Source organism: Eptesicus fuscus, chromosome 19 (assembly GCF_027574615.1).
Source record: "Eptesicus fuscus isolate TK198812 chromosome 19, DD_ASM_mEF_20220401, whole genome shotgun sequence".
In the NCBI taxonomy this organism is placed as follows: domain Eukaryota; kingdom Metazoa; phylum Chordata; class Mammalia; order Chiroptera; family Vespertilionidae; genus Eptesicus; species Eptesicus fuscus.
This window is the reverse complement of record NC_072491.1, coordinates 37,386,738-37,414,289: the sequence shown is the minus strand read 5'-3', so window position 1 is coordinate 37,414,289 and position 27,552 is coordinate 37,386,738. Positions and strand designations below refer to the sequence as shown.

The window sequence follows — 27,552 nt, the reverse complement described above, 5'->3', positions numbered from 1 at the left end:
CAAAGCCAACTATCATTGTTGTTTAACAAGCTGACCTTTCAAAGCTTGAAATCTTATCTCCCAAAAGTATGTTTTAAGTAAGATATATTTCCCAAATGTCTTACTTAAATGTCTCAATTATAACTTAAATGAACTATAAATTACATTTTAATAAATAAATGTTAGATGAACAGTTTTCTAAAGAATCAAGCATCTATAATTGCACACAACCTTTAAGTGCTCTCCCTTTAAGTGCTCTCATAACAGTCATATATATTTTAATACACTTAATGTTTTTTGAATCAAACCAATAAAGAAAATTGGAAGACCATCTTCCATCTCATTGGGTTCTTAAGTAATGTAACTATCTTTTAACCCTTTGCACTCGCTTGCTTTTTTTCTCGATTCCTTTATTCTACTCGGGATTTAATTTTTTAAATACCCCAGATTTTACAAAACGCAGCAGTAGAATAAAAAACTGGAGTTTCTTTTCAAACAAACTTATGTATTTGGATTTTTTTATATTTCAAATTATTGATACATTCAATAACCGTCACACTCAACATCTGAGTGCAAAAGGTTAATCCTCCCATGTCATAAATCATCCTATATCTTAATTGAAATAGCAGTTCCAGTCTTCCTATATAATAAAAGCCTAATATGCTAAGTGTCTGGTGGTCCAGTTGGCCATTCAACCAATCAAAGCATAATATGCTAATGATATACTAAGGCCACTCAACCGCTCTCTATGACATGCACTGACCACCAGGGGGAAGATGCCCCGGCCGGTATGTTAGCTTGATGCTGAGGTCCAGCCGATCAGGACTGAGTGAGACAGGCCGGACATGCCCTGGAGCCCTCCAGCAGTCCCTCCCTGGCTGGCCAACATCCCACGTCCCTCCCTGGCCCTGATCGTGCACCAGTGGGGGTCCCTCGACCTGGCCTGGGCCCTCTTACAATCTGGGACCCCTTGGGGGATGACAGAGAGCTGGTTTTGGCCCAATCCTGCAGGCCAGGCCAAAGGACTTCACTGGTGCATGAAATTCGTGCACCGGGCCTCTAGTATTTAGATAAATGAGAGAGAGAAAAAGTGACTACCAAGTAAAGGCTTTTAGGGTTGTATTACTCTAAGTTTATACTTTTCCTAGGTAAGATGATAAATTGAATTGCACCACTGAAGTGTGATATAATTTACATTATCCATTTTTCTCTTATTATTAACTTCACAATTGTGTTTAGTTATATTATTGCTATGTATCATTAAAATGCTAACATTTGATCATTCAAATACATCTTGGTAACCTGTTGTGGCCTCCAATGACCCATATCCCCCAGAATCTACTCCTTTAGGTGACTCCTCCCACACTGACTCTGGGGTTGATCATGTGATCTGATTTTTCCAAAGGGATAGAGCAAGCATGATGTAAATAGAGAGTTGATCAATTGTATTATCCCCTCTTAAAAACCAGACACCATGAAGAAGGGAAATCCTGCTAAAGAATGGAAAGGGAGGCCATGTGGGGGAGTCTGGAGAGAGGTTAGCAGCAGAACTGCAGTGCCCAGTGAGTCCCAGAGTAATGCAGATGTGCCAGTGCCCTCACAGGAACTGACACCCAATCAGCCCACAGAATCAAGAGAAATAATCAATCACTACTGTTTTAAGCCACCGAGTGGTGGGACAGTCTGTTTTGTGGCAATGAATACCTGATGTTATTCATTTTGTAAATTTTTCTATCCATTTATTATTTTTCTCAATCATTTTATTGATCAACAATACCTCTCCAAGAAGGCAGGCTGGGAAAATAAAAAGGAGTAAAACTGAAATCAACTTAGCTACTTATTAAAATTCTGATAGAAGGGGAAAGATTTGATAATTTCAGAAATGTCCTTTACAAAAATTCATTCAATAATATAGTTCAATAAATATTTATTGAACTACTTACTATCAACCCAAATAACCTATGCACCAATGTGTGAATTCTAATTTGCTATGCTAATTTGACCTATTGGTAAGTAAAATTGATGAGCTATTTTCTTGTATGTGCAATATTTTGCAGGGTGTTGGGCCTGAACTATGAGAAAACAGCCATTTATCCTTCTGATTTGGACACAAAGTTTTAGTCCCCAATCCAGAAAACAGTACTTCAGTACACATGACAGGAAAAAATGCAAAGCCTCTCATCTGAAGATTTTTTGCATTTAAAATCCTTTTGTATTTAGTGGATTAAACTTAATTTTCTCTTTTAGTCCAATATGCACTTGCACCTCATGAGATAATAACCTTTGCTTATAAATTAGGATTGTAATTTTATTTTTTGTATGACACTTGAAATTTGGACCAGAGGATAGTGCTGACAATTTTAAATAATGACAAGTATTTTCTTTTCTGAGCTAAATTCAATTGGCTAAATTAATTTATCTAAAAATCTACTTCAGACCCCATAATACCCATAAGTTTTTGTTTTTCACAAAATTCTAATAGTAAACATTGTAAGCATTTCTAATTCATATCTACAGACACAGAATGACCATCCTATATTCTCAAGCAAATACAAGGGTCAGGAAAACGGTTTAAACCTTTGGATCTCAATTCGATAAATTTAAAACTCAAATCCCAGGGCATTTTTTAAACAGGTGATAATACTGCAACAATGAAATGTTAACGTTTAAGCACAATCGATCATCACTCATTATTTTGACAGAGCAATCATGATGAGATTTACAATGCTGTGCTTCAATGTGAACCTAGAAGTGGAAAACCACAAACATCTCTGGCACTTCCTGTGCTGTCCCTGGGGTTTCTATGCACGTTTGCAATTAGATCTAGATAAGCTGAGAGGCAGCTTACCTTGGTTGGTCTCCTGTACTTCCTGCAGGCCGTGACATGTGCAATGACGCTGGCATGTGTCTCTTTGCTGACATTGATCCCATTGACTTTGATGATACACTGTCCAGGGTGAAGACCGGCTGCTGCGGCCACAGTTCCTTTAAATACAAATGGAAAATTTCCAAAAAGTCATTTTAGATTTCTTTTTATCACATATGCAATAAGGAAAGCAATTAAAAATACATAATAAACATCTAGCTAGTGTGTTTTTGATGATTTGTTTCTGATAGCAATGCTCTCTCAACATGTTTCTGCTATTTAACGGGTCATTCAAACTGTGAGTAACAGAATATTTTCCCACCTCCCTATGAATTAGTTTGAAGGGATATTGTAAAGTAACCTTTTTAATACTAATCAGTTATTTTCCCTTTAAAATGTCTAGTCAGTCTAATTTTCTGAATATGCATATATAATGGCAAAATGAGAAAGCCAGAATCGTGCCTTATTTATCTTTCTTTAGTTTACAAAAATCTCTAAAAATTAAAGAATAGAATTCACTTTCATTTTTAAAATGCCAACAATTAAAAGAAATTCTTAAGAAATCAAATCAAATCAATTAGCAATTACAAGTGGACTGGATTTGCTAAGAAAAATAAGTTCAGGAGCCAGAGAACCGAAGAATAAAATTAATCAGATAACATCAACTGCCCATCATTTATTTGCATAGACATAGATTTAAGTATGGAAGTGGTATATCCTAACCAGTGAGTTAAGATTTTCAGACCTTCCAGTCATTATTATTTGATATTCAAAGCACCATTAACAAAGCAATGAATATAATTAACATAAATAACTATAAAACATGTTATAAGTATATTAGAAGAGCCTTCTTTTATAAGCAATTTCCCCCATGAAAGAATTAACAAAAATCTTGAAGAACATAATTTATATTCAAGAATTGCCCTCGCTAAAATTCACTCCCAGAAATTTTAAGTGCTTTTTCTGGATTGAACTGATTCTTGCTGGAGTGAGGGACATTCCCAACAGAAAGAACAGCCTGAAAACAGGCACTGTGTCAAGAAATAACCTGGACATTCAGGGACATATTAGCAGCTGGGAGTGTGAACTTAGAACAGAAAGGATACTGGACAGCAGAGCAGAGCCAGGTTGGGAAGTTCTGGGTGCTTTGCATGAAGTCCTAAGTCTGAACCTTACTATACATGGAAGAGAAAAACATTAAAGAATTTTAAGCACAGAAGTGACATGATTCCCCCCCAAATGGACCATGGGTTATTGGAATTGAAGCCAAAAGTCAAAATCACAGCATCTACTGCAATTTTCCAGACTGGAACTAAGGTAGCATTAGTCATAAAGGAGAGAATGAGAACAAGTATTTGATGTGTGATGATGGAGAGGCTACAGTACCCAAGATCACTCCTGTGCCTTTGGACTCAGTGGCTGAGTAGATGGAGTCACTTAAATAAAGAGAGAATACAGAAGGTAAAGCAGCTTTAGAGAATGAATAAGTTCTTTTGAGGAGAATGCTGAGCTTTAAGGTGCCCCAGGGCCATCCTATATAATAAAGAGGTAATATACAAATTGACCATCATTCCAACACACAAGATGGCTGCCCTCATGTGGTCAAAGATGGCCACCCCCATGTAGACATAAGATGGCCACCACAAGATGGCCAGCAGGGGAGGACAGTTGGGGGGTACCAGGCCTGCAGGGGAGGGCAGTTGGGGGCAACCAGGCCTGCAGGGGAGGGCAGTTAGGGTGACCAGGCCAGCAGGGGAGAGCAGTTAGGGGTGACCAGCCCAGCAGGGGAGGGCAGGTAGGGGTGACCAGGCCTGCAGGGAAAGGCAGTTATTGGTGACCAGGCCAGCAGGGGAGAGCAGTTAGGGGCAATCGGGCCACCAGGGGAGGGACGTTGGAGGCAACCAGGCCTGCAGAGGAGGACAGTTAGGGGCAACCAGGTCTGCAGAGGAGGGCAGTTAGGGGTGACCAGGTCTGCAGGGGAGGGCAGTTAGGGGTGACCAGGCCATGAGGGGAGGGCAGTTGGGAGTGACCAGGCCAGCAGGGGAGGGCAGTAGGGGCAATCGGGCCGGCAGGGAAGGGCAGTTAGGGGAGACCAGGCTGGCAAGAGAGGAAAGTTAGGGGTGACCGGGCCAGCAGGGGAGGGACATTGGAGGTGACCAGGCCTGCAGGGGAGGACAGTTAGGGGTGACCAGGCCAGCAGGGGAGGGCAATTAGGGACAATCAGGCCAGCAGGGGAGCAGTTAGGCATCGATCAGGCTGGCAGGGGAGTGGTTAGGGGGTGATCACACTGGCAGACAGAAGCAGTTAGGGGCAATCAGGCAGGCAGGCAGGCAGGCAAGCGGTTGGGAGCCAGCAGTCCTGGATTGTGAGAGAGATTTCCGACTCACAACAGGCAGTTGGACATCCCTCGAGGGGTCCCAGATTGGAGAGGGTGCAGGCTGGGATGAGGGACAACCCCCCGCCTTGCACGAATTTCATGCATGGGCCTCTAGTTATGTATATAACAATCTGGTCAATAGTACACAGGAAAGAAATCTGGGCTGGAGATAGAAATGCAGAAATCCCTGGCAAAGAGGATCAACACGATTGTTTATGGAGAACAAGCAAAAAGAGAATAAAATATAAACGAAGTTTTTAGTCACAAAAATCATTTAATTTAAAATGCATTTTATAGTTTAATAAAATGCATGGCTTATAGGAATTCTTGAAGTAATCATATGGCTGGCAACAGGCTATAAAGCACACAGATCATTTTTAAACCTGAAAACTCACATCTTTGAATTAATGACAAAAAGGTAATTACTTGCTGTCAGAAAAAAGGACAAAGTGATGCCCTTAAAATCATTATATCCTCTGGCTAAACTGAAGCATGCAGAAAAGTGATTTTAGGAGACATCATTCGTTATTAACTTTTTAACAGTGATACATATGCCCTACAATTTTTAAACGTTTTTAAAAATATTGTTTTAAGGATATACTACTATTGAGTTAATACAGTAAAATATGATAACATTCATAACATGATTATGTACATTTTAAACAGATTCTTGTTTAGCGAAGAATGTAATACATGCTAGAAAGCTGTTCACCACGCTGTCTCACCTCTTCCCACCGCATGCACAACCGAGGGGCCATATCCCCGGATCTGGAATCCAAGTCCGTCGGCTGAATCTGGGATTTTCACTGTCCTAAAATCAATCCAAAAATAGGGTAAGACGACTTTAAAACACCACAACTGGTTAAAACAATAGTTGTCCAAACTTTTATTTATTCTTTCAATAAGTTCATATTGAGGGTCGACCCTGTGAAAAACTGTGGGTTCCAAACCCTCGAGGGAAGCATCAGGGTGCATGCCCTCGGAAAGGCACGGGGCAGGCACACACTGCAGATTTCTCGCTTGACACAGTCATTGCACGTACAACCTGAGTCAGGACAGGCTCTGGGCTCAGACACTCCTTGCTCTGAATCCACTTTTAGTCACTTGATAGTTGGATAACTTGAATGAACTCCTTAACTTCTCTGAGTCTGAGTTTCCAGAAAGATGATAGTGTTAAAACTTACTTTGCAATGTATCGGTGGAGATTACAAGAGATACCCCTGGTCAACTGTCCTGCATTGTGCCATGAGCTAGGTAGGTATTTAACAAAATGGAAGCTCCCCGCCTTTCTTTACTATTACAAAGAACACATCGGTGCACGCTGTGAAATTTCTTTGCTAACATTAACATAAAAGAAAGAGAGTTAATACATGTCTACCTGTTGGGAACTCCACCAAAAAACAACAAAGGGCCAGCTATAAAGAACAGATGCATCAAACACTACATCAAAGCAATTTAAGAATATGATTAACGTTAGTATTTATCCAGTGGTATTTTAAAAGAATAACACAACAAAATGTAAACCTGCATAAGTAAAAAGAAATTTTCAATGAATCCACAGGGGAAAGAAGATGAAGGGGTGGAAAACTTGGGTAAGCTGACATGGCAAACCAGGGAGGGATGTCCGATTTGGCACCAACAAATCAGCTACTCCTTAGAAGGAAGCCAGAAATCAGATAGTGACAATGAAAAGCAGAGAACAGGAGATAAGATGGAACCTCATAATAAAAATGAGTATAATAAATTGCGGTAGAGAGCACAGACAAATGAATACGATGCAATAAATTTTGATGGATAGCCCTTGATGCTCAGGAAACAAGTGTTCGCCAAAAGCTGCTGAGTGAATCATGAAATAAATGCAGCAGTACTTCAAGGGCACATTAAACAGTCTCAAGTCTTATTTGTAATTTATGAAATAGCTGTTGGAGCAGTTTGAGCACCATGGTGCCTAGAACATTGGAGAAAGCCAGGTAGTGCATTTAGTCCTGAAGGCAGGGGCTGGCACTGCCACCTAAAAGATAACCCAGGCAGGCATTCAGGCATTCGGCGACAGAAATGCACATTGCCTGTTCCAGGGAACCCTGAAAGTATTATCACACATTAGGTTATACTCTAGGAAGTGATCTGCATATTGGTGGGATGGAGGTCAAAGAATGAATTTATCCTTTATCCTTAATTAGATAATTTTTTGGTATATAAAACTGTATCTGCTTTCTTTTAACAGAAACTTGTCACTAGAGTCTGTCAAATATAAACTTAAAAAGAGAAAATAACTGAAGGGGGGGGAAGGGGAATAAATACATTTTCTGAGCATGAAATAAAAAACAGAGGTAACTCATACTTCTATATATTACCAATGAGAGCTCACTTTGTCTGAAATAACTTAGAGCTTTCAGGCCATGATGAATTATTGTTCTTAAGGATTGTGCAGAATTCTTGGTGGCCTCTCAACCCTTCCTAGGCAAGGCCTTCTATCCTTCTAATATGGCTATGGAAGCTGACCCAACTCTAATCTTCTAGAAGATTATTATACTTTTCTTAACAAAATTTGTACAAAACACTTTAAGATGCATTTGGTCATAATTTGGGGACCCCCTTCATAAAATGATCTTTGGAAAATGTTTACTGGTGGAAACACTATGTTGCCTATTAAAGGAAGAATTAAATTTATACAAGAAGGATGCTGTAGAAAACAAGTGCCTAAATTATCTTCTACAAAGCCTGCTAAAAAATTCCTTGTGTTATCTTTTGTAAAATGCAGCTAGATTTGAAAGAAAAATTCTGTTGTATTTACCTCTCACATTTTTGCTTCCCCCCCCCCCCCAAACAGGATCAGGATACTTCATAAATTATAAGTAGCTATTGCAAAAAAATATGAGAGTGATTTATATGAGTCATACATTAGAATAAGAACATAAAGGAATGGTTATAAATTTTGAACAAATTAAAAAGAAAAAATGAGTACTCCATCCTCAAAACAGTCTTAAAATAAAATGTAATATATGCTCTTGATGTAATAAAGAAGCAATGGAAAAATGAAATTAGAGAACAAAAAAGCATCACAGATCAGATCACTGGAGTATATATTATGGGCTTAACATGTCACTAAGTTCTTACAAACCTAGATTTATTTAAGTGTTCTTAGTAGCTCCGCAACATAGTCTCTTATCATCCCCACTTTTTTATGGATGAGGTTGTTGAAGCAACACAATTAGCAAACAAGTGGTGGATGAGAGGCTTGATCTGGGACCAGAAATATCAGGGTTCCGGTTACTGTGCAACAAACACCTTGGGAAGAATCAGAAGATCCACGTTCCAACCCTGCTCATCTAGCAACTTCTTCTAGGCCTGGGGATTTGCCCTATCTATTTAGTTTTCAAGCTGGTGACTCCAGTGACCTCTACCTGTTGAAATGTTTGTGATCAGTGGACCAGTATTTGTAGGGTTAAATTAGGGACCAAGGGCCCATGAGTACAGCTTAGGAATGCTACTCCCTTATTCCTTTCCTGTTAAATGTCCTCACAACGTCCAGAGGTAGGCAACTAGGTTAACCTTATCCTAGGTGGGTTGGATAAAGGGGGAGCACTAGATCATAACTAGTTTTAGAGAAAGATGACATTGTGATGGTTATCTGCTGCTCTCTAGCACAAAGTCCCTCTAAATTAGTAACTTTAATGAGGCCCACTCTTTTGGACCCCTTAGTAAGCTGTTGGTAGAAACATCTACCTTGATGACTTAGCACTACCGAATGTAACCCATGACACTGCACTACAACTCTTAAGATAAATAGTGCACCCTACTTTGCTGAATATATATATTAAGGCAGGAAAGAATACTCCATTATATATATTTAGAATCTTTCTATAAGCAGTTGAAATAAATCATTTTGTTTTTGAAGTGGTAACCTTCATTTATCTTAAAACTCATGAAGTTGCCTATCACTATTGATAAATAATATAATTAAGTATTAAACAGTAATTCTGACAAAACCATAGTATGTACACTAACACATTGTGGTAAGCACTTTATATGCATTATTTCTGTTACCTCATTGGATAAACAAGTGAAAACCTGATAAGGGAAAACAAGATCATCAATGATTTAGAGAAGAAAAGTCAATGTCTTCCAAGTATATCCATGATATCTTGTTAACTTTTGTAAAAAGAAAAAAAAAACAGATCATAAAGCATATCCCATTTTATAAATATGTGATTATGCATATGTCTGTCAGGACTTACAAAATTCAACTAACACTAAATTTCAAAAGAATAATAATGGTTATTTATGGGTGGTATGATTATAAGAAAAATCCTTTGGAAAGTCTGTACTCTAAATTTCCTGCGATAAACATGAGTTTTTTCTAATCATAGGCAGATAGATAGGACCTATTTCTAAGTACACACAAGCATAGGATTGTCTTTCTCTTAGTTTTGATCCCATATCCTAACAGCATTTGATTATAAATGGTGTCGAATTAACTCATAGCCCCTGAAATTCTTAGGGCTGACCATAGAGGAATACAATTCTTTACTATCAAGTGTTCTATTAGTTTTTTTCCACTCACAGTCAGACTCAACCCAAACTAGACCAGGAAAATTGAGGCGTTAAAAGGAAATTATTATTTCTGCTGAAACTACATGATTCCAGTAGCAAGCATTTTGTCATCATAAGCAATGTAGTTTTTCCCATCATTTAAAGACCAATCTTAGTGATGTTTGGTGAGGTTTCAATATTCCAAGCAACGAGAAGCTTAATTCTAGACATTTGCTTAGTTAAATTTTCTATTTTATTCATCTATGCATAATTTTTTTTAATCCCACACAAATCAAACAACTTACTCCCTTGGCTTTGTGCTCACAAGAACTCTTAGAGGTTTTTTGCTGTTTAAGCAGGATTTCAGGAAGCAATCCACTTCACTGAAAGGTCTCATAAAAACTAGGTCACCGTTAATAGCAAAAATCTTTTTTCCAACTTCCATGCCAGCCATCTATGAGAGAAATAGAAAAAAAAATGAGTCAAATTATATTTTAATAAGGGAACTATTTATTTCCCAGAATTAGAATCTGAAAAGGTCTAGCACTTATAGATTTTGACATTTTAACACATCTGCAATGTTTTTATACAATTTCACAAAATAAAACTGTGGGAGAAGTGACAGAATTATTCTTTCTGACCTAGTTTTAAATTTGATCACCCATCTTTACCTCCCTCCATGACTTAACATTGTATGCCTCCTGTGATCCTTTCTTCTGCTCTATTTTATAGTCCCTTTTTTTATTTCACCCTTTTAACTATAGTCAAACCCCAGGTTAATTTTTTTTACCGCATTTTCCATGAATATCCAATTAACTCAGAGTTTCAATCTCAACATAGACATCAATGACAACCAAATATGTATCATTACCCTGAGAAAGGATAGGATAGAGAAATGGCCTAGAATCTAAGGAAGTGTGCTCCAACAAGCACAGACTATAAGATGCTGAAAAGATGACAAAGAAGACATAATCCCAAACTTCGTGGTGCAGCCACTGTGGAAAACAGTATGGAATTTCCTCAAAAAATTAAAAATGGAACTGCCATTTGATCCAGGAATCCCACTTCTGGAAATATATCCTAAGATTCCCTAAACACCAATCAGAAAGAATATATGCACCCCTATATTCAGAGCAGCGTTATTTTACAATAGCCAAGATCTGGAAACAGCCCAAGTGCCCATGAGCAGATGAGTAGACAAAAAAGATGTGGAATGTTTAAACAGTAGAATATTATGCAGCTGTAAAAAAAAAAAAAAAGAATGTGTTACCCTGTGTGACAGCATGAATGGACCTAGAGAATATTAGAATATTAGGCTGAGTGAAATAAGCCAGTCATTGAAAGTCAAATATCATATGATCTAACTTATATGTGGAATCAAATGAACCTAATAAACTGACTGATAAATAAAATAGGCCCAGAGGCATGAATGCATGGAATAGGCTGATATATCTCAGAGTGGAGGGCAGGAGATGGGAAGAGATTAACCAAAGAACTAATATACATATATGCATAACCAATGGACACAGATAATAAATAGTGTGGTGAAGGCCTGGGATGGGGCAGGGGCTAGGAGGAGGGGGATTAAGGGGGGGGTTGGGGGACATTTGTAATAATACTGTCAACAATAAAATAAACAAACAAACAAATAAATAGCCATTATCTCTCCATGCCAACAAGGCTGCTCTTCTTAACCAAATCTACTCCCTATAAACTATATGCTCTTTTAGTTATCAGATAAAGGATGAAAACCCTGGAGAAGACATTTTATCAGAGGCATAGGCAGATGAAGCTCTAGAAACATCCTCTGAAAGAGTCTGGGAGAAACATTTGCCTCTCACAGGAAATTACTAAAAAGTCATTTGCTGGCTGGGCCCACTAACAGAGTATGAGTTGACCAGAGTTGATTTGACAGTAGTGTGCTGTACATTAAGCTTTGTCTTGCATGAGACACCTTGGGCATTATCAGATGAGAGGATGGGTGACAGTTTACTACTAACTTTAAACAGATTCTAAGTTAAAAGCTATGTTTCATTCATCACCACATTCTGTATTAAAGATTTAAATATTGAGAACTTTTGGTCGAGAATATGTTTGTATATTTTCAGAAAACAACTCCGAGACCATGTGGATTCTAGCAAGAGAAGAATCAACAGGACTACTCCAGCCGTGAAGACAGAAGAGAAGCAGTCCAGAGACAGAAGACGCTGATGTGGCCTTCCCATACTAGCAGTTAGCAGCTGTGCATCACTGCAGATTGCCCAGGACCAAACCAGACAGAGTCGGACCTGCATTACCACCAGTTGTCCACCATCCAGAACTGAAATGTCAGTGCTGACATGTACACATAAGGAACTGTTGGACATTGAAATTGGGTCTCAAAAGAACTGTTGGCCCAGAAAGAAACTCACTACAGACCGATTCATTTGCCTGTCACCATAACCATTATTGCTTGTCTCATTTTCGGTTCTTATAAGTGTATTTCTAATAGCACATGATCTCACTCATCTAGGGGAAATAATGAACAACATAGACTGATGAACAAGAACAGACCCAGAAACAAGGAGGCATGGATCAGACTGTTGGGCCTCGGGGGGAGGGTAGGGAAGGGTGGGGATAAAGGGAGAGATCAACCAAAGGACTTGTGTGCAGACATATGAGCCCAACCAGCGGTTAAGGACAACAGGGGGGTGGGGGCATGTGTGGGGAGGGGGGTGGGATGGAAATGGGGGGACGAGGACAAATATGTGATACCTTAATCAATAAAGAAATTTAAAAAAAAGATTTAAATATTGAGACGTTTGCTGGGGGATTAACCATTTTATAAGCTAGGCAGCAAGGTGAGCATACGTTAACTTTGATAAACTTGGTATATAACACTGGAAAGTAGGTTTCATGAGGATAGGAAATGTCTATTTTGTTCGTTGCTGTATTCCCAGAACCCAGAACACTGCCTAGCATTCAGTAGGTACCAAACGGATATTTGTGAATGAATGACAGAATAAATGTTCAGGAGATTTCTTGGTTTAAAAGGCTGGTGAGGTGAGAGAACATCAGTCAGGATTAACCAAATGAGAAAATAGGTCAAAGTGTGTGCTTTACTGATGGAAGTTGTATTTATATGACAGTCAACAGAGACAGGAAAATAGAAGACACAGCCCTTGAATTAATGGAAGAACCATCTGACATGCCTAACAGTCCCACCCTATGCAGTCCCCACAGGGTTCTGGGCTAGAATCCAGGAACAGGGAAGACCCAAGGGCATGGAATGAGCCATTTGGCCTCCCACGAGCTCAAGTTCACAGCTGTAGATATTTCCAGTACCTCCCCGCAACTACACCTGAGTACCCAGATGTGACCCCTCTCACAGATCCCGAGAGTATTCGATAGAACCTCAGAATAAGGGTATTCAGAAACATTATTTTCAATAGGATACTAAAAGACTGATTTCAAATAGTTTAGAAATTTTATATTTATATGTCATGAGCAACAATTTAAAATAATAATGCTAATTTACATTACCTCAGCATTAGACCCCTTTTCTACCAACTTAATTATTGGAACTTTATTTTTGTCTTCTAACCCAAAACCATAGCTGCCTTCATTGGATTTAATCTGAAATGTAAAATAATAACATTATTAATAAAGCAAGTAGGAAAAGAATTTTTAAATCAAACAGAATTAAATAATATGCATCAAACATGTTTATGTAATCTCCTGCTGATATCTAATCAAGAAGAAAACTTATATAACATATTAATAAACTTACCAATAATGATTTAGCTATAACATTTTCCACAACTTTTAAATCATGTTTCATAAGTCGATGTTTCATATTGGATCCTTCCATTTCCTCATCCGCAAAAAAACGGAAAAGTAGAGGTTCATCTTTGAATTCACTTTTTTCAAGGACTAATGAAACAGAGATTTAAATTGTTTCAATTAATCCCAAAATCAAATTCTTTGTCCAAAGTGACAGACATTCAGTAAAGTAATAGCTGTACCATGACCTCAATTTTATACTCCTAGAACAAGTTACACTCACTAATATCCATAATATTTTTCCATTTCTTTCTACAATTTCGAGCCAATGTTTCTTTTAAATTTCTGTTACCTAAAGGATTTTGAATTTTTAATATTTTGTCAATGTTAACTTTTTTTATACTTAACCAAGTCTTTCACTTTCCAGATTAAAATCTAAATTTAAATAAAAGATTATGTTGAATAAAAAATGTATACAATCCAAACACAGAAAACTACAGTGTTTTGAATTTGTAGTAAACATTTTAAGTCTGATTTTAATATCCTGCACAATTCTGGGAAAATTCAAATGGATTAAGTGTTGTTTTTATGTTGTGAGCAATTCCCATTGTGCTCACTGTTCTAACACTTGAAACCAGAAATATGTCTTCTGGGTGAAATGTGATTTTAGTTTCCATTAATTCTTAGCTCATTTCTGTTTCAAAGCATTACTTTCAAATAACCTTATTTATGCAAAGCCCATTTTTTTTCTCTTTCATCTGAACATTAATATATTCCCCCAAATCCCTAAGATTCCTGGATACAAGAATTATGTTTTATAAGCTTTAAAAAAAAAATAAGGCTTAATATCAATAGAAAGAATTTGTATTCAGCAAGATCCTGACAGCAGTCAAATGTGTTAAAAGAGAAATCTTTTTAATTTCCATTAATCTTTCGGTAGTACCTTGAAGAGTTCTTTGTTGGGACAGGTTGATTCATTGAGCCAGGGAGCTAAAGGGGAGGCAGTGTCTCCACAGCACAATAGAAATTTAAGGCTTTATGATGAGACAGACATGATTTAAATTCCAGGTCTGAGATTGAACCTACGTGTAACATTGGACAAGTTACCTATACTCTTTGAATGTCAATTTCCTCATTAAACCTTCATGATATTGTACAAAACTGAGGAAATAAATGTAAATAACTTGACATATAGTAAGAAATAAAAAATGATAGCTATTTTATTATTTTTACAGAGTTCCTAATAATAATTATTGACCGGATGTATGCATGTATTATCTTTGGATGAGAGATTGGCTGGCAATGTGAATTAACAAGTGAAACTATTGACCACAGATTAAAAAGTCACAGCTGAGAAACGAAATGAGAATATAAGTGAGATCGAGTTAGGTCTTGTCTACATGACATAAGCAGTTTCTCAAAACACACATTGTGTTTTGCTACTGTCTTCCTCCCCAAAATAGTCTGTCTAAAAGAAGTGAGAGAAGAAGACACCAGGAAGGCCACACATGCATTGAATTGATTGTGCTTTACTGACAGAGACTTTTGTAGGAAAAATGTTTGTTGTAACTCAGCATTTAAAAATTAGTGTTGAGATCCAATTACTGCTTGTTTCTGCTTGATGTTAGAGTTTTAATTCCCTATAATGATGCCATTTCTTCCATTCAATGGTTTGCTCTTCAAGGATTGATAAGTCCATTATCACAACTGACACAGTGCTCTAGAGATAGTGGAATGTAATGGAATTCTCAAAGGATATACAATATCCAAGGATGCTCTCAAAATTGCTAACTTTTGCTTTCTTTTTTATAAAAAGGTAACAACCTTCCGAAAGTAATTGACAAATGGGTTTCAAATATTTGACAAGTGCTATTAAATAATGTATATAAGCACATATATTAACAAATATTTGACAAGTACTATCAAATACGTTTTTATAAGCATATATATGTACATATATGCTATATAATAAAAGCCTAATGTGCAAATCGACCAAATGGCAGAACCACCGGTTGGCGGGGGGGGGGGCAGGGCTGGCGAGCAGGTGGTGCCAGGCCAGCCAAGGCAAGTGCCAGCTGGCAAAGGGTGAGGACAGTGGTCAGGAGGCTGCGGCAGAGGGGTGATTGGGGGGCAGGGCCAGAGCTGCCCCCTGGTGGTCAGTGTGCTCCCACAGTGGAGCACCACTCAGCCACAAGCAGCGCTGACGGCTGGCAAGCACAGAAGTGGTGGCCTCTCCTGCCTCTGCGGCAGCACTAAGGATGTCCGACTGACAGCTAAGGATGTCCATCAGTCAGACATCCTCTGAGGGCTCCTGGACTGCAAAAGGGCGCAGGCCAGGCTGAGGGACCCCCACTCCCAAGAGCATGAATTTTCATGCACCGGGCCTCTAGTATAACAATTAAAAAAGATCATTTGGGTTTATGGAATTTCTAAGATGGTATGAATAGAGAGGGAAAACTAAGTCTCATTATTTTTATAAATTTAAGGGGAATGAAGTCATCAAACAAGAAAGAAAATCAATCTTTAATTAGTTGCCAAAAAATTAGATTTCTCCAAGATATTTATAACTTTGTTCTCTGAGATAAGTTTGAAAGTATTTTTATAAAAAGAACAATAAAAAAAAGAACAAGAAATACTTAATAATATATACTCTCATTTAATCATTTTAATATATATTAGCATTAAAAAACCCATAAATTTGATCTCAAATAGTTTCAAAGAAGCATATGAGCTTTTTTTCCCAAACTTCTAAACGCAATTCCTTGCTCTTCTGGAATCAGTTAGGGTCTAGAAAAATAGAAGACTAGTCATGGCAACTGGGAGATAATGCAGGTGTGGTGACCCAACGTGGACACATGGCAAGGCCTAGACAAGTCTTGCTGGTTCATTTCTAAATTACTTCACTGGAACACTGGGGTGTTCCCAGCATCCTAATAAAAACAAAACAGTGAAATATATCTGTAAGCTTCCAGAAGAAAAATTCCTACCATGGTGCATAAATCCATTGTCACAAAGTCCAACAGCAAATATCATTGCCTCTTCTCTGGTGCGACAATCCCCCTGTTAACCAAAGAGCACTGCACAGGTTAATAGGCAACCAAAGTCCTGCATGTTTACTACATTTGATATTCGCAGCACTGACCTGACAAAGCCACTCATATATTATGGTTTCCGTTGCTTTCATAAGCCCACAATATATCTAATTGCTATAAAACATTCACTTGATAATGAAAACATCTTTTGACCTTCAATGAAAAACAAAGATTTAACATTTCTTGAGAAAAACTATACTTTATTAAGTATGAAAACGTATAAGCAACTAATATTGATTGCTACCAAAATGATTCCTTTCTCTTATTTCTTCAATCTTGTATCCCAACTATGCATCCAGTAAATAGCCTATATATTGAAATCACACTAAAAAAAAAAAAAATCTCAGCTATCATTTCCCTTCCATCAAATGGCCTTGCTCTTTAAAAACTCTAAAATGTACTAATCTAGGGTGACTTGGAGTAAATTTTTTGGCTGAGAAACAAATGCATGCTTCTCCTTCAATATAACTGAACACCCCCCCCCAAAAAAAAGAAAAAAAAAAAAAAGCCCAATGCAACCTCTTGTCCAGGTTTTGAGCAACTTATTTTATTCTTCGAATGCTCACACTTGGAAAGTAAAAATGGCAAAAGAAAAACAAATAAGATGATAACTAACTTTCGGGGTCAGAACTTTAAATATTTATTCAGCACCAGCTTTTACTTTAAAATAAATATTCTTCAGTTTTTCTCACATATCCAACATATAGTACAAGATCTTGTGAATTCTATAACATTAAAGTTCCTATGTGAAATTCCAACTCTGATATCAAGCACAGAACCAATTCCAATGACACACATTGACCACAGTGTTAGAAAAGGCTCTAAACCCATTGTGTATATGAATTAGGGTTTTATCTAAAGGTAACTGTCAGATTAATCTAAAATCTTAACTTTAAATAGAATAAACTTAAGTGTAATAAAATATAAAAATAAGTGGTCTTGGATAATCTAGAAATTAATATTAATAATAAAAAATCTCAAAATGTATGTGTACAGATTAATCAAATGTGAATTAAACATTAAAATTTGAAACCAAAATAAACATTTTTATGATTTAACATCAAATATTATACAGTTATAACAGGAAGTGGGCCACTTTCTTTAATAACAAAAAAGTAAAACTGTTTATGACACTGACTCAAATACCCAAACATAATGACAACTTTCAACCAAGCAATATCCCCTCCCAAAATAGTCCATTCTGTCAAAGTGGATATCACTTTTCTTAGCCTTTTCTTTAATGAAGGGAAAATATCTGCTCATTCATTAGTTGACCTAGTATGATAAAACATTTAAGTAAGTTTATATTTGAATGTCTATTATGATGGGTGACATGCCCTGATTAGCAAATATCATTTTCCTAGCTCGCACATTCTAAGCAGAATAAAAACCACCACAACAAATTTTGTACTTTCCTATTTAAAATATATGAAGATGGTTATTACATACATAATGTGGACAGTTGATTCAGATTGCATTGAGTAAATGAACATATTAAATGAAGTGTTTCTAATAGAGAATAGGCATAGGAAGATTAGAATAACTTTCTAGGATTAATAAACAGATACTTTAAAACAAGTTCATGAACAAAACATGCAATATTTTTAGTATATGTCCATTGCTTCTTTTCTGTGATATTCATATTACACTTCATTTTTTAATCTAAGTATCTCATCTGATTATTTAAAAATAGGAACATCTTCTTGAAAGACAATGTTGCACAAAAGTTAAGCCTGAAGATTTTGAACTCAAATAGATTGTCTAGCCTCAAATCCTAACTCTGCTTCATATTAGCTGTATGAATTGGTCAAGTTATTTCGTTGTGCTTCATATGTAGGTGGAGATTTTTTTTAAAAAATGTACCTTAATCACATGCTCAAACTTACATCAACAGTGAACATAACTGAGCAACTTCTATTTGTTTATTTACCTGTGCAATTAACCAGTCTATCAGTTTGTTGGCCATGACTACAGATTTGTAGGTCCTTAAATGGTAATCTTTATCTCTATAAAGAAAAAAGAAACAAAAAACATTAAGGAAGGAGATAAGTGAGTAAGAAACACTTCATTTAATATGTGCATTTACTCAATGCAATCTGAATCAACTGTCCACATTATGTGTAAATAAGAGACGTTTACAAGGTCTGCACCACACCTGAAAACTCCTTCATCAGCTCATACCAACAGAAGAAACCCACAATGACACCAAAACAGGACATTTCTCCTTTCACATTTTCTCATGTCCAAATAGATTATTCCTGCTATATTACCTGGTAATAACTTAGCTAGACTTAAAATATCTCATTAATAACAGAATAATAAAATGGAATTTTTTCCCTTTAAGTCAAGATAGATTATACAAAACATCTCAAAAAGCAGAGAAGAAAGCAATCACTGAATTCCCACTCTGACTTCTCTGGGAAGGCTGGACTTGCTCTAAAGGAGTGTTCATTTGGCTCAGCTGAACTGGAAGACGGTAGGCCTAGCCAAGGTAAATGCACTGAGAACCATGTCATGCATTTTGTCACAGTGACACCACATCCCCAGGGAACCAAGGTAGTCAACTGTCTCCACGTCAGACTTCTTTCCGTAGACTTCCCAGATCTGAGAAACCGTTCATATTTTAGTTAGATACCACCAAAGTGCTCATGATCAGAACGAGGCCCCAAAGGCAAAAATCTATAATGCACTGAGTTTGCAGGTCTGGATCAAAAGGGAGTGAGAGCCCTGGCCATGTATCTCGGTTGGAGCGTCATCCTGATGTACCAAGGTTGTGGGTTTGATCCCCAAGTTGGGGCACAGGCAAAAGTGAACCAGTGAATGCATAAATAAGCGGAACAACAGGTTGATGTTTCTCTCTCTCTTTCAAATCAATAAATACAATTTTAAAAAGAAAGAGAAAGTGACAGTCTTTTCAAAACGTCAAAAAATCCAAATTGTAAACAACTTGAAGTGATGAACAATTACTAACTATATTCAGAGTTCTCTAGCCTCTGGCAGGGACTTACAATGAACATTTATATCATTTTATCCATTTTCATAAAGAGCTCCCTGAAATACGGTTGAAATTTCTGATATTTCAATAATAAATGTTTTAGATTAGCCAGTAATCAACAATCTTTTAAAATATATCTCCTTGTTGATACTTCACCACCCATTTCATCTTGGTGCCCATAAACATTATTAAGAAAGGAAAAGGTATATTTGTTATAGACCACATGTGGGTCTGTAGGTTCTTCACCCAAACAATTGTTCTTTTCATAAGCTGAGTTCACACATATTAAAAGAATGATTATCACACATCCTATCTGTTTTATGGGTTCCCCCCCCCCATAAATATGCCCTTGACAGCTCATGAAAAATTGCCATTTCTAGCCAAAGAACAATTCCTTCTTATCAGCTCCTACCAAGTGTAACTTTCTCAATAAGAAATTCCATATGCCTAAAATGTATTTTCAGAACCTATTTTTCTCACATAGAAACTCTACATCTACATAGGTGAGATGAAAAAATTTGACCATAATTGTTTTCTATTAAATTGTTTTAATTTAGCAGAAAAATAAATTGTTTTCTATTAAATTGTTTTAATTTAGCAGAAAAATAAAAATAAGTATGCACTTGCTATAGAGCTAAGCAAACATCTTTTAGTATTAAGTTATCCAAAACATTTACAGGGTGTCTGTGCCACAGAATCAACAAATATTGGGTTTATTTTTTCCCTCTTTTTACTATGTGAAGCCTGCCCAGGCAAGGGGATAGAGCACTTTCAGGAGTAATGGTTAAGATCCTGCTTCTCTCCAGAATATGCAATGTGTTCTCTATGGAACATTAGTGGGCATTCCAAGTCACTTACACAGCAACTCCTGAAAGGTTTTTATTTTTAATTAAGCTCTGCATTTCCTTGGAATGGGAAATCAGAATGAAGACTAGAAACAATGTACATCAAACATTTGGATTCTATAACCACAATTGAAAAGCCTCTTTATTCATTTTGGAAATAGTACATCCATATATTTTGTGTGAAAAGTATGTTTAAATCAGCAAACTGCAAATGATGGCCATTTGAAATCCGTTTACCATCATAGTACATCCTATCAGTTAGTGTATATTACATATACAGTGTGTATTACAAAGCACCATAATACTGCTGGATGGTCTCCTCCAATTTCAATCATAACACAGAACTCAAAGTTCTCTGCTTTCTTTCTAAAGAGATAAACTGAAAATTAATCCTAATTTCTCCTAAAAGTAAAAAGCATATCTCTTTATAAGGAAAAGCACAGCAGAGAACAAAACTATTAAATTATACTTAACTCCCAAATGATTCTTAATTTTCAAGTATAAAGTATTTTCTTTGAATAAAAGACCATTAGAAGGAAATATTGTGAAACAAAATACACATCCAACATTGGATTACACAATTTAATTTAAAAATTAATATACAAGTAATCATAATGGTAAATGTTTATAATAAACAATATTTCCAAATCCTCTTCTAGTTAACTATTGTTTATTAAATATTAACTGAATATGGATTGTTTCATTATAAAGTCTATAATTTACTATAGATTAATGGCAAATAATTATAGAAGTCAGAATAAAAGGAGTGGAAGAAACTATGTATTTAGAGCCTCAGAAAATTTAGGAATATTTTAAGATAAATTATTACTTAAAAGTAAAATTTTCACTTTTGGAAAAAAATAAACCAACAAGTTGCAGGTGGATAATATTTAATTAATACACAATATAAATGTTCCCATATAAGTTGCCCAGAACTTAGAAACCAGACTCACCTTATCACTGGAGTAAATAAGCTATGAAGACGGCAATATAATCTTACGCCCTATTGTAAAATAAAGATACGTCAAAAGCAAGTAAGAGCACTAAAAGGACATACCAATGACATTCTGAAATAAATGTATTTTTTCGCTGTATTATTCTAGAATCAATACATCTCAACCAATATAAAAGTTATTCAAATGTTACATTACAACATAACATATATGCTGTCATAAAAATAATGACTTAACCATTAATAGAACTGTGCTATGAATTTGTCATACACATGTGACATATACATACACAAAGGGTTTTTAATTATTTTACTTAAAATACAAAATATCAAAATATAATGTGCCCTGGCCGGTGTGGCTCAGTTGATTGAGTGTCATTCCATGAGCCAAAAGGTTGCCAGTTCAATTCCTGGTCAGGGCACATGCCCTGGTTTCGGGTTTGATCCCCTGTTGTGAGTACGGGAGGCAACTGCTCAATGTTTTTCCCTCACATTGATGTTTCTCTCTTTCTCCCTCTCCCTTCCTCTCTCTCTCAAAAGCAATAAAAACATATATTTTTTAAAAAAAAGATGTAAACAGAAAATAAATCTATCATCAGCAACATCATTTTACTGGTTCATTGTATATCAATATAAATGTTGTCAAGTATACAAAAAACGACATAACATTAATTTTAAATATTTGTATTTTTGTTTTAATTTATTCATGTACCATGACCACTTATTACTACTTATGAAATAGCTTTCAATGGTCATAACCTTCTGAATGATGCAATTGCATTACTTCCCTTTAGAACTAGGTAAGAGAATGAAAAAAAATGATTTAACATTAGAATTCTTGAGATAGCAATAAGAAATTGAGAGGTTTGCTATGTATGTCATTTAAAAACTTTCAATACCAGAAGAATATTTTAAGTCTCTCAACAGCATTTAAAAGTATGACATGAATTCTGCTATCGATAGAAGGTTGTAGAAGCTGTTACCTTTGAAATCACATCCTGCATCTCATTTCTTGGATAAAATGTTCCGTCATCATAGCGAAATCTATATAACATCTGTTCTGGTTTGAATTGATGTTTATCAGTAACTAAGAACATAAAAAAAAATATATGAAAATACTAAAAATCTAAAAGAGCATCAGCTAAAAACAAGTACATTTATGAAATACATATTTCCCAAATACTGAAACTTTAATTTTATCTAAAGCTTTTGTTTTCCTAACATAGTAATACAATTCTAGTATTTAGATAGTAAGAGTCATAAGATTTGGTTATATAATATATTTACAATCCTATATAATAAAGAGCTAATATGCAAATGGTCATCATGCCCTCATTCCATCATGCCTTGATGCCCTCATGTCATCACAATCCATCACCAGGAGGCTGCGTGCACGTGGAGCCATGGAGGCAGGTCCTGGCGGCTCTGGGGCTCTGGCGAGGCCAGGGGTTCCCCTGAGGCCGTGGCCCCTGCCCCAGTGCCGGGGAACCTGAGGCCGCGCCCCCCTGAGGCCCTGCCCCCTCCTCTGGCTCCAGGTCAGGGGACCTGAGACCATGCCCCCTGCCCTGGCACCGGGGCATGAGGCTGCATTCCCCACCCGGAAAGGCTTGACAGGGGTGGGGCCGGCCAGGTCTTGGTGTTGCCCAATGGGGGTGGGGGCTGGCCAGACATTTCTATTATAGAGAAAGGGCAAATAGCAATATTAAAATATTTCCTCTAATTAATTCCCTTTTAATGTGCACGAAGTGCACCGGGCCACTAGTTTCCATATAATGACTTAAGAACTAAGTTGAGGTTAGCAACATTTAGCTAGCATATTATATGTAATTGTGTGTATTTATCCACAATAATAAAAGCGTAATATGCTAATTAAACCATCCTTCCAGATGACCATCCAGATGAAGCCAAGGTGTGAGGGAATCCCGAGTCCCAGGTGCCTGCCAGCAGCTGGGAGAAGCCTGGGTCCCGGGTGCCAGAGGGAAGCTGGTGCCAGCAGCCAGAGGAAGGAAGGCCTACTCTTGCACGAATTTTGTGCACTGGGCCTCTAGTATTTATATAAATATACTAGTCTGTGTTTTCTATTTCTTTATAGTGCCACAAAATCAAGCAAAATGTGCCCTTCAACGAGAAGATATTCCAATTAGTGAGTTATGGTTTGAGTCTCGGCCCTAGAAGTGAAATTTAACATTTATCTGTTTTATCCCACAGTGATCAAGCCAAGACCACACATACACCAGTCTTGACCATTTACCCTGTGTTTAGATCTTGAGAGCAGATTACATAATTTCAATATACAACTGATTCCAAGATTGTAATGGCTTTCTTACACTGAAAAATACTTTTCTATTCATGTCACTTAATTTTTTTTCTGACATGAAATTAAGACATCAAATTCTCTTTTTTCCTGAAGTTATTTTACAGACAAATTTTTTAAATGACTGTTTTATAAAAAAGAAAAACTTCAAATTAAAGCTCAGAGTTTGCATGTAAATAATTGTGTTATTTTTTAAACGTATTTTTATTGATTTCAGAGAGGAAGAGGGAGGGGAAAGAGATATAGAAACATCAATGATAAAAGAGAATCATTGATTGGCTGCATCTGCACACCCCCTATAGGGGATCAAACCCACAACCCAGGCATGTGCCCTTGACCGGAATCGAACCGGGGACCCTTTAGTCCACAGGCTGGTGCTCTATCCATTGAGCCAAATCAGCTAGGACAGTGGTCGGCAAACTCATTAGTCAACAGAGCGGCAAACGGCAGCTCGTGAGCCGCATGTGGTTCGAGAGCCACGGTTTGCCGACCACTGAGCTAGGGCAATAATTGTTTCCTTTACAGGGAATTCGACATTTGCAGAAGAGATAATTTAGTGCAATGGGCTCTGTTTTCATGATAGAAGACTCTGACCTTTTTGCTAACAATGTTGAAGGGGGAGGGAAAGCTGTCAGAATTAAATCTCATTAATTACATTTGGTGAATACAGAGAAAAAGCCAAAATGTTTGTAAAACATACACACACACACACACACACACACACACACACACACACACACACACACGTATGCATGAATTTCCAGCTATTTTACCCTAAGCTATCCAAACCACATGTGTGGCTTATGGCCATAAAATTGGGAAAGAACTGCTACCCCAAATAAAGACAGACAAGACAGCTTTTTGGCATCCTCTTTCCAAAATAAGCCCCCCCAAAAAATTTAAAAAGTATTTTGGGAAAAAATTGAGATAAATATTTGAAAATCCAATGGTGTCTTTCAAGATCACTCACTTATTTTTCCTATGCAATCCACCTATTCCCATTTTTATCCCTAAAGATTCACTGAAATAAATTATTGTCTTGATATCCCAAAATTCAAGGAGATATTGGGCCCAAATGTCTCTTGTCACAATAGAACAAGTGGTGGTTTAACCTATTCAGAATGGAGTGCTAACCACAGGCAAACTCCTGTGACTTCGAGAATTACTCTTGGGTTAATCTGAAACTCTCAGCTGCTGCCTGGGAGAAACAGTGAACAGTTCTACATTCAAACCTACTCCCTCAATTTCTTGAACATGGAAAAGGGGTTTATTAACTGATGAGTTCAGGTCATCTTGTGAGAAAGGCTGTGCCATCTTTTCAACAAGTATGTGATGTTACCAGGGTGCAGTGGTAAATGGGAGAAGGAGCTCTGATTTGTAGCATTTGCCAAATTTCTGTGGTATAAATACTCCCTCAATGGCCAATTGCAAGCTACTAAAACAAAGTCACTGAACACAGATTTAGACGTGCGCTGACACATTATATTGAGTAGTTCCATCACATAGAAATGATAGATATAAGTAACACCAAGAGCACAGTTAACAGGAAAACATAGTAAAATAATTAGGAAGTGATGAGTTTTCAGAACATATCACCTTTGTTTATAATGTATGTAGTTATATGTTTCTATAACTTAAACTTTAATAATAGCTGTGTTTAACAATCCCCTTGCAAATTTTTTTTAAAATTTAATTACCAGCTCTCTTGAGCTTGTACAAGCAACTTCAGCACACCAGTGGATGTAACAGTCGAGGTCTCTGAATTTTCACATTAGCATTTACAATGTAAATATTAGTGCCAGACAAGAATAATATTATCAGCACATCATAGAGAAAGCATATGCGCTTCAACCCCTGAACTCCTGGTGTAGAGGAGATAAACTGATTAGGAGTGAAATTCTCCCATTCTGATATCCCTTCCAAACAAAAATACTTACGTTGTTGATTTTTTTTTTTTTTTTTTTTTTTAGAGGGAGAGAAAGGAATTCCAGATGATTCCTATCTAGATAGATAGCGGTACAGGTACGTGATATCAGTGGCCCCCGGCGTGGTAGGGAAAATTTGGGAGGATCTAGTTTGTTTTCAACCCACTCCAAGTTAGAAAGAAAATCAACATCAAAATACTATAGCCAAATATTCATATTTATTCATAATTCCCTGCCTTTTTCTCCTCTCCCACATTAGACATTCTCCAAGCTTTTATTTTTAGTCTCATTGTCATTGTTCTCTTGTATTTTGTTCATTTGTTGTTTCTTATTACTGATTTGAGCAATCTGATGACTCTGTTGAAATATTCCCAAATCTGTCTCTTACTCTCTCTACACTGAGCTTTACACACACATGTTCAACCTTTGCTGGGCACTTCCACACAGATGTCTCATATCCACCCACAGCAAATCTTTATTTTCTCCTCAACCTGTTCCTCCTCCTGATTAGCTCTTTCTGACATCCAAATAGAAAGCTCAGAATAATCTGATTTCACTCTTCATTCTTCATCTCCCTCATCGAGTTATCAAATATGCTGTTTCAGCTTCACCAGAATCTCTGCAATGGGCCACTCTCATCATGCTCACTGACACAGCCCTGGCAATGGCCTGTCCTTTCACTCCTGGGGATGGAATGGGCCCCCCAAGCATGGGGCGCTCTGCAGTCTCCAATCTGTCTGCTCCAGGCTCCGCCCCTGCCTGTGGTAGCTCTAAAACCAAATCTGGTCACTCCTTCAATTAAAAGTGTCCATCAGCTTCTTGCCTCAAGAATCAATCAGAGACACTACAGCCTGGGAGTTAAAAATCTTCTGGGTCAGGTGTTAGCCCACCTTTCTCACCACAACCCCCATCCCAGTCTATGCATTATGGAAGTATACTGCCTTGCCACATGAGACTGTGCCATATAATATTGCTAAGGATGGAATGTCCTTCTGCCCTCTGTCCCTGGCAGAGTACCATTCATTCTACAAGGCCCAACATTAATCCCACTCCCTCATGAAGCATTCCTAAATACTCTAGTTAGAACTCATCATCCCTTTCTGCACAATCCCACAATACTTACCTGCATTTCTGATTCTTGCTTGTGTTGTAGTTGTTCATTGTAAAGTTAGCAAATACATCACCATAAACTTTCACTCCCTGAAACACGGTTCTACATATATTAGTTATTCAAAATGTTGAAAAAACATAAGCACCTTATAACTTGGAGAATTATTATAATGTAAACTAAACAGTGGAGCTAACATACATGCAATCTATGGATGAATAGAATTTAAAAAATTACTAAAATCATTACCATGATGTATAATTCCATTTTCTAATAATGCTTGTCCCAAGTGAACACCTTCTTCAGGCCTGTGAATCTCTCCGATTTCCAATAGCCACGACACAAATTCACTGCAGCAGAAATCCAATGAAAAGGTTAACTAGTTAATTTCTTCCCCAGGAAGTCTATCTGTGCATGCATTCATCAAGCAGCTATGAAAGGTGTCTCAAAATAGAAGGGACTATTTTTAGTGTATTTCAGCATCCACTTTTCATATCCATAAAGCTCAGTTATTTAAACTGAACTCTTCTAGACAACCCATGTCCATACATTCAGACTTCCCTAAACTATACTTAATAACTATTTAACTTGTTGAGACTTAGAATAAACACAAAGGGGAAAACAATTATAAGGTTACTATCCACATAAAGGCAAATTTGGGGCTAAAGCGTATACAACAGATCCTAAAGATAGCTAAAGGAGAGAACTAGAGAGAGTAATAAGAACTAGATAGAACAATAAGAGATAAACTCCTTTTTTAAAAATGTTTCAAACCACAATCATAGTCTTGGGGATGTAAAGTAT

General features: G+C 37.0%; 1 protein-coding gene across 1 annotated transcript in view; it reads right to left on the bottom strand.

Annotated features, from left to right (window-relative positions):
• Positions 1-27,552, bottom strand: part of PREX2 (phosphatidylinositol-3,4,5-trisphosphate dependent Rac exchange factor 2) — a 218,290-nt gene that overhangs the window by 98,788 nt on the left and 91,950 nt on the right. The window contains exons 11-20 of the mRNA XM_008150359.3: positions 26,998-27,098; positions 22,385-22,488; positions 21,403-21,452; positions 18,540-18,615; positions 16,505-16,577; positions 13,525-13,667; positions 13,278-13,370; positions 10,061-10,209; positions 5,948-6,033; positions 2,828-2,964 (exon numbers count right to left, since the gene is read on the bottom strand). Coding sequence (XP_008148581.2) covers positions 2,828-2,964; positions 5,948-6,033; positions 10,061-10,209; positions 13,278-13,370; positions 13,525-13,667; positions 16,505-16,577; positions 18,540-18,615; positions 21,403-21,452; positions 22,385-22,488; positions 26,998-27,098 — 1,012 coding nt within the window. The remainder of the gene's footprint in view (positions 1-2,827; positions 2,965-5,947; positions 6,034-10,060; positions 10,210-13,277; positions 13,371-13,524; positions 13,668-16,504; positions 16,578-18,539; positions 18,616-21,402; positions 21,453-22,384; positions 22,489-26,997; positions 27,099-27,552) is intronic.